At 39.5% G+C, this 13,170-nt stretch overlaps 1 protein-coding gene across 1 annotated transcript; it reads left to right on the forward strand.

Annotated features, from left to right (window-relative positions):
* The first annotated feature begins 448 nt into the window (after window positions 1-448).
* Window positions 449-12,669, forward strand: LOC139452705 (ventral anterior homeobox 2-like). The gene is made up of 3 exons (XM_071234272.1): window positions 449-885; window positions 8,608-8,795; window positions 9,753-12,669. Exons 1-3 carry the CDS (start codon window positions 741-743, stop codon window positions 9,963-9,965), a joined length of 546 nt encoding a protein of 181 aa, XP_071090373.1. The 5' UTR covers window positions 449-740; the 3' UTR covers window positions 9,966-12,669.
* The last annotated feature ends 501 nt before the right edge of the window (window positions 12,670-13,170 follow it).

A 13,170-nucleotide genomic window follows, 5' to 3' on the forward strand; every position in this document is an offset into this window, starting at 1 on the left:
AGAATAAACTGTCTGTATCTTATAAAGATGTCAAAGTAAGTATATAGTTTACTTTCAGCGCCTCGTATGGAGGTATATAGTCATGACATCAAATATTTACTCTGAAATCGTCTCAATTTAGATATAAAAAGTTGAGCAGACTTAAAATGCATGTTTGCAGAGTTAGAATCTGAAAGTAAGATTGTGAGAGTATGTCACGTGACCTAGAAGTAGCTAAAACGTTGATAGACTCGGCATGGGGGACTCTCCTCCCCATCTCTAATCAAAACGTAAAACTAGCTATTGTTATTTGTTCCATTCAAAGATTCCTCTTTTACGTCCAAACACTTAACATTGAGTCGAGCCAATCGGTTCATTGTGGAGAAGCCCCGCTGGCCCATTGTAGACGGTTGTATTAAAGAGAGGTTTGTTACCGTCAATACTCCATTGCATTGCGAACATCCACCAAAAGACACCTCCTTCCCTCTCCCTCGTCAACAGCTGATAGACGTAACGTTGTTTATAGCGACGTCGACAACGACGACAAAGCGCTTCCCAAGTTGTTGGCAGATGAGGTGTTGACGATTTAACAAATACTCTCAACGTGCCATGCTATAACACGAGGGAAGATTGGCAGTTATCACAACCTCCGTGGGATAGCTGTCATTGTCAACATTTCAAGATAACCCTCGTGACGCGAAGGTGACGAATTGACAATTACAGGTATAAGGTGGAAACCAATTAAGGTGGTCACTTTATGTATGCGACTCAACTCGCGCGTCTCCTCCGCCGTCATGATGGACAGTGGTCAGTCACAGTGGGGCCGCACCATGAACGTCGGCACCAACGCCACAGCACACGTTGCGGGGACGTACCCAACATATTGTCAGAAGCTCACCGTCAAAGGTAGGATAATATTTGATGCATTCGGATACTGGTCTTTTCAATGGATTTGACATATGTGAACGAATTTCTTAACTGACTTATTTTTGATGAGCGTAATTATCCCTGACACAATTAATTGCTTTCTCATGCAAAGTCAAAGGTAGCTAGGGATAAGATGCGATTCCCTTTTTCTAGAATATTTTTTATTTTCAACATGGATTATATATTTACAAAATACTAATTATGTATGACAAGCATGTTATTGGTTGTGACGGCATCGACAGAGATAACTATCATTCATAATAATTTGTCTTTTTTTAATTTTTGATTACAGCCATAATGATACTCGTTAAATATAAAGTTTACCAAAATATATTATTTAAAAATGATGTATTAATAAGCTTTGTATGATGCTATTGTTCTGCACGTGATACATTAAACCGAAATAGTATTTACTAATTGGATAATCACGATAAGCTATAGTATAAGTAAGTGTAATATACATATGATCACGTGCCTCAGTTACTGGAATGTTATTTGTCCACACACTGTGAAATACAACACTAAATATATGGCCATTCGTGGAGCTACACAAAAGAGTTAGTGTTGTGTATACCTACCTATATCTTCCAGTACCCCTAATCTCAATGTGTAACCTACGCGTCAGAGGGTTTATTCCACTCTTGATAATGGCGCACGGACCTTTAATGTCAGTGATGACATACAGTTTTCAGAAACAGGTTTTTGTAACATTTAAAAAGAAAATTAATCTTAAAAGAATCAATTTTCCCAAATCTAAAACGCCTTCAATATATGTATTGAAAACAATTAGGCCATAGAAACCGCTGTGGTATTACCATGTATTTATGTGTGAAATATGACATTAGTTATACTATCTCTTTTCGCCTTACCCTCTGTATCAGATTCAACACTTAGACCCACTCAGATGTATGTGGTATTCACGGTAAGCATGAGGTATATACATAAACAAATGGTACATTTTTATGGGCAAAAACGTCTTGCTTATTGCAAAATGCAATAAATGAGAATTTAGTATCCATAAAATGTACGTTTTCTTATTTACGCACCAACTTCTAGAATACCAATCAAACAATGGTATATATACATTTCATTTGATTCGCTGGTATTTTGTATTTTCACATAGAATCTATGTAACGTACACATTTGTAAGTAACAGTAGGTATTCTTGATTTAGTTGAAGTAAAAAAGTTTTGGTTCTATCGTTTCGTTCTAATAATTGATCTTGATGTCACATGATTGATACAGTGTTTAATTAAGTGTATTGTCTACAGTTAGATGTAGCTTCATATAACGGGAATGATGGCTACAGAGTACTTTGTTATCTCATGGGGAAAATGTACATTAAGGGTTTCGTAGGATTGACCATTATAGTCATAAGATGTACCGAATGCGCTTTTTATTTGTTAACAATGTCACATAAATGACATGAAAAAAGCGTTTTAAGCAAAAAAGGTACATATTCTTTCATGTCATTTCTGACCAGTTACCTGATAAGAATGGTATATAATACATTTTTTATTATTCTATGATAATGAATGCATGCTCAAAAGCAGTAATTTTACCATTTAACAATTTATCTGCACTTTTGTTCCTTTAACTTTTTTTTCTCTGACTACGATTTAAATGGTTCTTTAAAAAAAGGAATAGTTAATTGAATTAATTCGTTATTGAAAGTTGGTTTTCAGAAAATGAAAAAACGTACATCCACTTCAACAGCTGGTGCACGCACGCGCTGAATAGGGGTTGGTTAACTCTCAAGTTGCATTAGATCAACAATCGTCTAAATCAATAAATTAACGACTGCGTAATTACCTTTGATGATTTATAAGGGTTTTTGAAAAAAAGTGCATTGAAACCAGGTGAAATATGTTTTTTATTCTCAACAGTCGATTGGTTTTGACTTTGGTTTGATTTCCGTCTAACTGACGCTGCAGGAGGCGTTGTAGGAGAACGAGGGGGCTGGTTAGAGGTACCAGAGACAGAAAGTATTGAGACTGAATCGTTGACGTGAGCTTGCATTAGTAGGTGCTGTCTACAAGCATGATACTTTATATTTTCCCAACATAAACTTTTACACTTAATTTACATGTTGACGTGAAGGCACATGCACGGGGTCTAGTTTGTTTATAGTCCGCCGTCGCATGACAGGAGTACTGCGGGTTTTGTTCGGCGTAAGGCAAGAAACCCGTCTTACTTTTCTATGCAAATTGTGTTAGTACATAAAAGCAAATATCCGCAGAATAAAGTGGATCGTCATTGGTCCCTGATTTCTGCAAATTATATGAGTGTCGGGTACTACCGGTAGAACAGTCATGCCTTCACCTGGTGTCATCAGGGGTATTTCCAGTGATCTATTCATAATTTCCCCTGCAAGTTTGCCTTTTACGCCCACTGCAATCTGTTTTCTCAGATAATCGAGACTGGTTATTTTCTGGATTGACGTTTTATATTTACAGAGGAAACCCACAATGGTAGAATGTGTATAGTTATATTAGGATAACTTCTTTGATAGGCATTTAGATGTTGGAGAAAGTAAGGATAAGATATATGGATAAACAACTTCTTTATTACAATTATATGCGACGTTTCGCTGTAATAAAGAAATTGTTCATCCATGTATCTTTTCCTTACTTGTTATAAGGACTATAATTTTTTCAAAATATATATCGAACGCATTTATACATTATACGTTATATTATGTGTAACACTTATGTTCTTACTGTTTTAATATACTCCTTTAATATATAATATAATTTCTTTATGCTTTATTCGAGAGTTTTACATTCATCCCAAAGGCGATACATAATAACCACAATTGATACATTATATAACAATTGATACACTATACAAAAACTGAACAGAGTTGAATCGGTTAAATCATGCAGCATACCAACATTTGATTTCACCTTTTCTCTTGTATCTTACCAAATCATACCCGATGCAATTCCCTCTTTTGACTATTCCCACATACGTTCCTGTGATTGTTCAAGTAAAAACTTGACGTGCCTTTGCATGTGTTTTTGACGGGTGCCACTGGTGGGGCGGGATACGCTCACCTTTTCGCGAACACCTGGAATAATCACAAATTTAAAGTGATTTAAAATCATGCATAACATGATATAGTCAAAATCGTATAATCGACTCAAGCAGAGACTTTTTTATGATAATGGAAAGGCTTTTCTCGCTCTTATTTACCGATTCACAGTAGAATTAACTTAAATCTTACTTCGGCTGTAAAAGGAGCGCTGTACCGATGCTGGTATTCATTACCTATATGGTGCCTTCTGTACTGCGTAAATAGAAGCGACATAATCATTTCAATATCGTAAATACGTTGTACTATTCGACTACAACATAAGCACATTGTATTGTTTCAAATAGTTAGACCAGTCACAGTTTAGCACATATGAAGACAGCATCCCCAGATAACGTTGCCTGTTTAACTACACGTAGTGTGTATATTTCATAAGGCTAAGGTGTATGATATAAAACGTCAACGTCAGAGACGATCTGCCGAACACAGATTCCAATGGGCGTAAAAGGCAAAGTAAATTCCACCATTTTCCCATTTTACATTAAAATATTACTCATCAAATTGTGAATCGTGTTGGTTCTTTGATGACATTGTGTACTGTTAAGACGTATATATTTTCAACAATGCAACGATTTGAAACTTTGGTAGACTGATACTAAACAGCCATTTTTTATGATGAAGATGTTAACATAAATTTATTTCCTAGTATTTAAACATACGGATGCATAACATTATATGTGATCAGTTTGGCGTATCGTTGGAAGTGGAGTATTATGGATATTCGGACCCGGTTAGAATAGGTCTTCAGCAACCCATGCTTGCCGTAAATGGTGACAGCTTGGCGTCAAAGGCGACTAACGGCATCGGGTGGTCAGGCTCGCTGACTTGGGTGATTCATGTCATCATATCCCAATTGCGCGGATCGATGCTACTAAGCAGGGCATTGGGTTGTCAGGGTCTACGCGAGGATTACTTCAACAATTCCATTATGAATTGTTCAGTTTCGGTGCCGCAGTAAGATGATCTTACAATGCAGTTCAAGTAGTGTGCGTTCTCATACAGATCTCCAAAGTATACAGATCAGTGTATGAACATATTCTTGTAAAACGGTTTATAGTTTAATTGACAATAGGCTGACTCAGCGCAAATATTCAACAGAAAGGGAAAGTTCAGGTAGTTTACACAATGTTTATTTAAGTGTATTGTAAGTAGATGTCCGCCCTGTGCATAATGGGATGAAAATACATCTTTGTCAGAAGTTTTCAAACAAGTCATAATTATAGACGTTGTGTTGAAGTTTAAAGTTTTGTTATCCATTCGTTGCAGTTGCGGTTATCCACTTGATCGTTTCATGGTTGTAATCGTTCAGCACAGAAGCCAAGTCAAATAGTTGTCTATGTTGAATTGATGTATTGGTTGGTTGGTTCTATGATTGACGCTAGAAGTTCAGTTGCACCAGGGAGTCAATAGTGGTTTTAAGCCTATATACGTATAGCCTAGACTGTCTGGTTATAGGGAGAAAGTAGCAGCGACTATCTCACACATACTTTTCGGATGTCATATAGTTTATAGTAAGAGGATATATGTACAAACACACACACACACACACATACACACACACACACACACACACAATACATACATTTATTATATATATATATATATATATATATATATATATATATATTTATATACATATACATGAATATACATATACATATATATATATATATATATATATATATATATATATGTATGTATGTATGTATGTATGTATGTATGTATGTATGTATGTATGTATGTATTATGGAGGACAGAGATTATTTGGCTTAAATTAAACTTAAACGTCCTTGTTTTTTTATATTACGTGTTATGATGCATCGAATTAAAATTGCTATTCATAAACGTTAAACGTCGACTTTTTTTCTGTTTCCGTTTTCATTTCGAATGATTATGTCAATCCTACATTAGGTATTTGGCATGACATATTAACTTATTAGAGTAGAGTTTGTCTTGTTGGATATCAGAGAGTATATTAACTGGTACACCTGTTACGATGCGCGACGTCTTTTTGCTTCTTTCGTACATGTGGCACACGTTCTGGAGCTCAGTTTCGAGACATGTGTCCATGCGATTGAAAGCCGATGTATTTCAGACATGTGGTGAAGTCATTAACTGCACCAAACCACCCATTTTCATTACAAAAGTTCTCTAAAATAACGAATTTTCCTAAAATATCGGCGTTACTATGTTATTTGGAAACCCAAAGCACTTGTCGATAATTGAACCTGTTCTTTTCCGGAATAAAATTATCCACGGTTGTAAAGTTTATTACCTGTCAAAACTTCCTGAAAACCAGATGTCCCTTGTCAAAAAAATAACCTTCTTGACAGCTTAAGATAAGGATATGATTTCAGGAATAATTAACTCCATTTTAACGAATCATGGCATCTCGCATTAATACCGACACTGACAGGAAATTTCAATTTTAGTTCTTGTAGAAATACACTTTTCTCACCAACTTGTGAACCGGATTGTCAAATTGCTAATGACATGTCTATTGTCACACAACAGATACTGTCTGCCCGTGACTAGTCTATTATTCTCATATTTTCGATAATCAGTCAGCCTATTATCCCCCATAATTACCAGATTTAGCTGATAATACGGTAATCTCAATACCCTCAGTTTCTGACCCAAAATATCGCTATTCAAAACCGCACCATTCAGGCAGCTTCAGTTATCTCCCTTTGGTAATATGTCAATATGTTAATTATTTCAACGTTTGAAACGCCTGAACCAAGCTTATATACGATTCCTGACTGTCCTCGAAGCTGGGGACCATATAATAATTAATTCAAATTAAAACGTGTACGTTATAGATATGTTTTTATTTATTAGGGTCGGTTGTCTAAACGGAAAGAGTTCGGAAAGTTTTATTTCTTTCCGCAAAATGTTTGAGTAATCTGTCTCGGTTCGTTATATTTTCGAAGAGGGAATAAGTGACAGGTTTTGTAACGATCCCTATATGTTATGCCTAATAACACAATCACACGAACCCTGTCTCCGTGAGATGACGGGCTTACAAAATGTTTACACACAAAAAGATTGGTGACACGGCCCCAACTCAATAATTAACTCAGCGGGACGGACTAGCGGAGAAAGGGCCCCCTCCACGACGGGCTAATTATCCGTTATGAAGACGAAGACTCGAGATAGACTAGTAACAATTACACTAACTAAACGTTCTATAATAGCAGTTGTCGGGGAAATGCAATAGACGAAACTTCGAGAATCGCTGGTTTTGTTTGAATGGTTTACAGCCGACCGCCGAACCACGTCCATGCGGCTCTGGCGGAGTTAGATTGAGGCTTGAGTACAAACGATGACGCTGTTGGTTCGATGGATATTGTTTGTTAGTATTGTGAAAAACTCTCTGTAGGTGAAGAGCAGAGGCTTTGAATAACTAGCGAACAGCCTGGTGGTTCCTGAAGCCCCGCGCGGACGTTCCAGACGAATGTTAGACACATCAAGAGATTATTGTGAATGACGTGAGGACGAAATATTTGATAAAGTGGTCTTTTCATATTGACAAGAAGGGAAGAGAGGCGAGCCTAGCATGGCAACTCCAATTAGGAAATTCTATTAGCTTCAGGAGGGAAAATTATATGGCTGTGATGTCGATAAAATTACCCCGGTTTCTATAAGTCATAAGAATTATGGCAGGATATTTCTGGTGTACAATATCCTTTGTAATGAATATGATTATGTATTCACTGAAAACTTAAATGTTCGTGTCTTGAAACAGCTGTTCTATTTTAATGACATGGCAATAAAAGGATGTTTTGATGATGTGCAAATGTATCTTACAAGAGTATTAGGGATGACGCCTACAGCGCACAAGCAGTTATATAAATTAAACTGGTGATTTCCTTACCAACACCCCGGTAAACATATCGTAGTATGTAATAGTATGGTTGGATTCTAATTACTTTGAGAAGTAATTATCTAAATTTTTCATCGTTGATGAAGGAGAGGAGTGGAAAGTGGGTAAAGGGTTAGCCCTTCGCACACAGAAGGCGCGGGTTCGATTCCGACATAGGTATGATGCGCGAAGCCTGGTTTTGTTGTCCCCGGCAGTGCTATTGTGTTGATAAAGGTTGTGTAAGATCCAAATAATACACTCAGTTATATTAATCATTACAACTCGGTCGAATTATTTCTGCTTACAATTGTGAAGGGAATCGTCCCCCCCCCCCCCCCCCCAAATCACTATCACACTAAGTAAGTACTAAAATAGATCCCCATATCTCATGTTTGTCGTACAAGCCGACTAAAGGGGGATCGTATGCCTACACTATGTGACCTGGGACCCATTCCACAAAGCGGTCTTAGCGCTACGACTGTCTTTTGTCAGTGTTGATGAATGGGTCGACTTAGCGCTAAGATCGCTCTGTGGAACGGGGCCCTGGCTTATTGCATGGACCGCCGCTCATGCTTTAAGTCACTGGTTTGTCTGGTCCACACTTGATTATTTACATGCCGCCGTGATGGAACGCTGACTGTGGCGTTACACAACGTTCATTCACACAGCATGGCTCATTAACCTGGTGAAGGTGTGATTCCGATGCCAGAATACACTATCACACGCGTATCATCTACTGCAGATCCTAACGGCATGGTGAAGGAGCTAGTGTTCCCTAAAGCCCTGGACCTCGACCGTCCCAAGAGGGCGAGGACGACGTTCTCCTCGGAGCAGCTGTACAAGCTGGAGCAGGAGTTCCAGAGGAACCAGTACCTCGTGGGCAAGGAGCGGACAGAGCTTGCCAAGAGGCTCAAGTTGTCGGAGACTCAGGTAGGAGATAGTTCACGAACCCGACTTCTTGTCGTATGTAACTCACCCGTTCTTGTTTCTTTTTTATTATTTAATGACTCGTGAAGATCCGGGGTAGAATAGGTCTTCAGCAACCCATGCTTGCCGTAAAAGGCGACTATGCTTGTAAGAGGCGACTAACTAGGATCGGGTGGTCAGGCTCGCTGACATGGTTGATGCATGTCATCGTATCCCAATTGCGTGGATCGATACTCATGATATCAATCACTGGATTATCTGGTCCAAACCCGATTATTTGCAGACCGCCGTTATATAGCTAAAGTATTTGCTGAGTGCGGCGTTAAACAACGAACAAACAAACAATTGTTATATTGTTTTTAATTTGACGCCACACACGGTAAGCCCGGGGGCGTTTGAGTAATCAACAGAGACCTACACTCACGAATGATCGCATACAATAATGAACCCTGACTGTGTTCGTGCCAAGGTTGAACACGGTTACATTACCATTGGAGGCTGTCTAGAACACTACGACCGTCCAATTCCACAGCGGCACATTTGAATTACAATCTCAACTCCTTGAGGATACTCGATGTGTATTGAGAGTGAGTGAGTGAGTTGTGGTTAACGCCGCTTTTAACAGTATTCAGTTATATCACGGCGTGTCATCCCGAAGTGATGCAGGTCTTAGACGTTTGCCACTTTGGTGAAACCCACGAGCGAGGGTATGGTACTGACAAACCTAGAAACATAATCGGGGCGAACCGGGATTCGAACCCACAATCATAGGTTTCAGGCGTGTCCAAGGGACGCAACCCTGGACGGCGAATTGCGGCGCCTCAGACTGGGCCAACCTTGCCCCCGAGAGAGGGAGGGAGGATACTAGTATATCTTTACGTGGCTGTAGGTATGTAGTCCCAAATATATCAATTGTTTTGATACGACCATTACACTAGTATTTTTGCTCTCTCCCGCCAGGTGAAGGTCTGGTTCCAGAACCGCCGTACCAAGTACAAACGGGACCGGGAGCGGGAGGCGGAGGCGAAGGACTCAAAGGCGGAGACTGTAGCAACTCAGAACATTCTACGGCTGTTGCAAGCTACGCGCCATTACCCAGTGACCCCCTGCCCCGCCCCCGCGCCACCCTCCTACCCCTACTTCCAGACATACATACACCATGGCTTGTCTTAAGGCAAATCCCGACAATGTGTTTCTTTGATGTGTAAGTGCGTGACTGTTGGTTCTGGCAGGGTGTTCAAGTGCTAAACATGTGTTCAGACGGATGACCTCATTGTTCGTCACTGATGAAGATAAGCTATGGTCCAGCTGAAACAGACACTCGTGTGCTTGAAGGAAGTTTATCGAAAGCTCAGCTGATAAAGAAGAGATGTTCATGTCCTTCATCGATACAGATCTACGAATACTTAGGTGATAAAGCTGTGACTTTCATTGGCTCAAGTGAAATGAACAGGTTGGCGCCCTGGTACTGTGATGCTCGACTGATGAAGATGTGCTCAGTTGATGAAGTGACCACTTCCAAATGCTCAACGTCCAAAGATATTGGTACAGATGGCGAGAAGACAAGACATGCATGAGCTCAAAGACAAACATAATCTACACATTGTGCTGATGTCAGTAGAAAATCGAAGACGTGTTGGAATGCCTATGCTTGTATAGCATACATGGACATACAATTGTAAATGCCAACGGTCTGATTTTAGGGACCGTCCATTTGATATTCTGCGGCGGGGGAGGTCTGGGGTTTTGTATTGAGATTAGATATTTTTCAGGTACAGCTACAAAATCAGATATATTTTCTTTGAACAATGACCCGAATTGTTTTTAAAGAAAAACATCCCCAAGTTACTTGAACATACTCATCATGCATGCATTTTCCCGAGGCAAGGGAGTGAACTGTCTATGAATGTCCAGTTTCCAATCTTGTCAAACCAGGTTGGAATTTTGTGGCTCGATCCTAGCGCCATCAGTGGGTATTAAAAGTTATATCCCTTCTATGTGCCATATGCCTCTTATTGGCCAATCAGATTCCACCTATCATAATACTTGCATTTCTCCAGACAAAATGTCGGCGCCCAATCGAAACAATCTGATCGATAATCGAAATAAATCATATTATAAAACGGGTCTTACCACGCGACGTGCATTACTTGAGCACCTTGATCACACACAGAAAATAGATTTGGAAAATATCTGTTGGCAATCGCCATTGGACTATGCATAGACTCGTTAGTCCAGCCGAAATATATTTCCGAAATTGCAGCCTAGTTCGGAAAGGATGGAAACTACTATTATAGTCAGTTAACTCCTTGCCTCGGGAATATGGGATGCATGAAGCATGGGACGCACGTGCAACACACACGCCTATGTATTTATCAGGATATAAATTACTCCGCGTGACCTCTAAGGGTGATCTCCAAAGGTGATCCCCAAAGGGTGACCTTTCTCTGTGCTACAAACAGCTAAAAAAATTGCTGTTCTTTGTACTGTTTCATATGCAGAGCAACATATGTAGCGAAAAATAAATTTGTGTGTGTTTCGTTCAAATAAATACTGACCATAAAAATATTTTTCACGTAAACAGTATTGTTTCAATCTATCAATGGAAACCTTTGTAGTACTCTCGAGTACGGTAACTTGGAACATATTGCCGAATAAATCCAGTTGTATTCACCAGAAGTCGCAACGACAAGACAGACTTAGACACAGACGACCCAACAAAGTCGAAGCCAGGAAAGTGTATTGAAAGTCCATTCGTCATGGTATTTGACAATTCAGGTAAAGTTTAAAGAATTAAGTCAAATTACAACGAACTAAGTCAAGACTGCGTGTATGTGTCCATATGATGGTAATTCAGTTAATGGTGTAATTGCAAATGAATGGATGTTGACTTCAACTGTCGGGACATCTCTGATCATCTCTGACAAGTCATGTTACGCAAATGCCAAACCTTTGCTTTCTGAAAACAGTGAAACTATGATGGCCAGATGTAGGAGTGGACCCTGATACACATTAGTATTGGCAAAATGATATTGTAGAGACAAGATAGTTTATGGATTACAGCATTCTAAACGAAGACACGGGTGGCCCAGTCGTCTAAGGCGCCGCGATTCGCTGTGCAAAGTTGCTCCCTTTGGGCACGCCAGAAACCTATTATTGTGGGTTCGAATCCCGGTTCGCCCCAATTATTTTTCTAGGTTTGTCAGCACCATACCATACCCGTGCTCGTGGGTTTCACCGAAGTGGTAAACGTCTGAAACATGCATAGCTTCTGGTTTTCCCCCCTTATTACGCTGACACGCCGCGATATATCTGGAATACTGTTAAAAGTGGCGTTAAACCCAACTCACTCACTTTATTCTAAACGCGACGTTGCGGTACAGATCCTTATACCTTTGTCAAGCAAGAGTGACAAGATTCGCATCATAATAGATTTTAGAAGCTGTCAATAAAATATCTTGTCTTTGTTCTTACTTACCGACTTTTTAAAAGGCCAATGAAACAATTATATATCGATTATACATATTTCACGCTATTTCGTAGGTCACCCGCAATTGTAAGCAAATGAAAGAAGTCACCTTGTTACTTTTCGAGGTTTTTAACGACACGACTTATTTAAACTGTGTGATTTAGGTTCTTGGAATAATGGCTGCTCCACTTTTATTTTAAGAAATACGCACACGAACACTTCTAATTCATTGATTAAAACGCGCGTGTGTGTGTTAGTGTGTGTGTGTGTGTGTGTGTGTCTGGTATACTATTAACACGTGTAGAATGTGTGTGGATGTGTCGTATAATATAGCACGTGTAGTATGTGTGTGTGTGTGTGTGTGTGTGTGTGTGTGTGTGTGTGTGTGTGTGTGTGTGTGTGTGTGTGTGCCTGGTATCCTATTAACACGTGTAGAATGTGGTTGTGGGTGTGTGGTATAATATAGCACGTGTAGTATGTGTGTGTTATATCATGACACATGTAGAATATGTGTGTGGCATACTATAACACGTGTAGAAGGTGTATGTATGTGTGTGTGTGTGTGTGTGTGTGTGTGTGTGTGTGTGTGTGTGTGTGTGTGTGGTTTACTATAACAAACGTAGAAAATGTGTGTGTTATGCTAAAACACGTGTAGAGTATGGACATGCATGGCTTGCGTGTATGTGTGCGTGTGTGTGTTAGTGTTAGGGTATGTTAGTGCGTGCGTGTAGGGCGTTGTCTAAGATTGTAACGGGTGGTGAGGGGAGTTGTATGGTTGCCTTTCTCTGTTTCAACTACACTAATTGATAATCGAGCCAGTGAAGATACGGTAAGTGTTCATTTGTCGAGTCCGATACAGAAGTCCATGCTATGTTTATTCACTCACAAGTGTACAGGACTGTGATATAT

The sequence above is a fragment of the Haliotis cracherodii genome, unplaced genomic scaffold (assembly GCF_022045235.1).
Source record: "Haliotis cracherodii isolate W230 unplaced genomic scaffold, xgHalCrac1.p SCAF_9, whole genome shotgun sequence".
NCBI lineage: Eukaryota > Metazoa > Mollusca > Gastropoda > Lepetellida > Haliotidae > Haliotis > Haliotis cracherodii.

Coding starts and splice junctions, on each gene's coding strand:
- LOC139452705 (XM_071234272.1), top strand. CDS start 741: ATGCGACTCAACTCGCGCGTCTCCTCCGCCGTCATGATGGACAGTGGT. Junction 886..8,607: donor TCAGAAGCTCACCGTCAAAG/GTAGGATAATAT, acceptor CATCTACTGCAG/ATCCTAACGGCATGGTGAAG. Junction 8,796..9,752: donor TCAAGTTGTCGGAGACTCAG/GTAGGAGATAGT, acceptor CTCTCCCGCCAG/GTGAAGGTCTGGTTCCAGAA.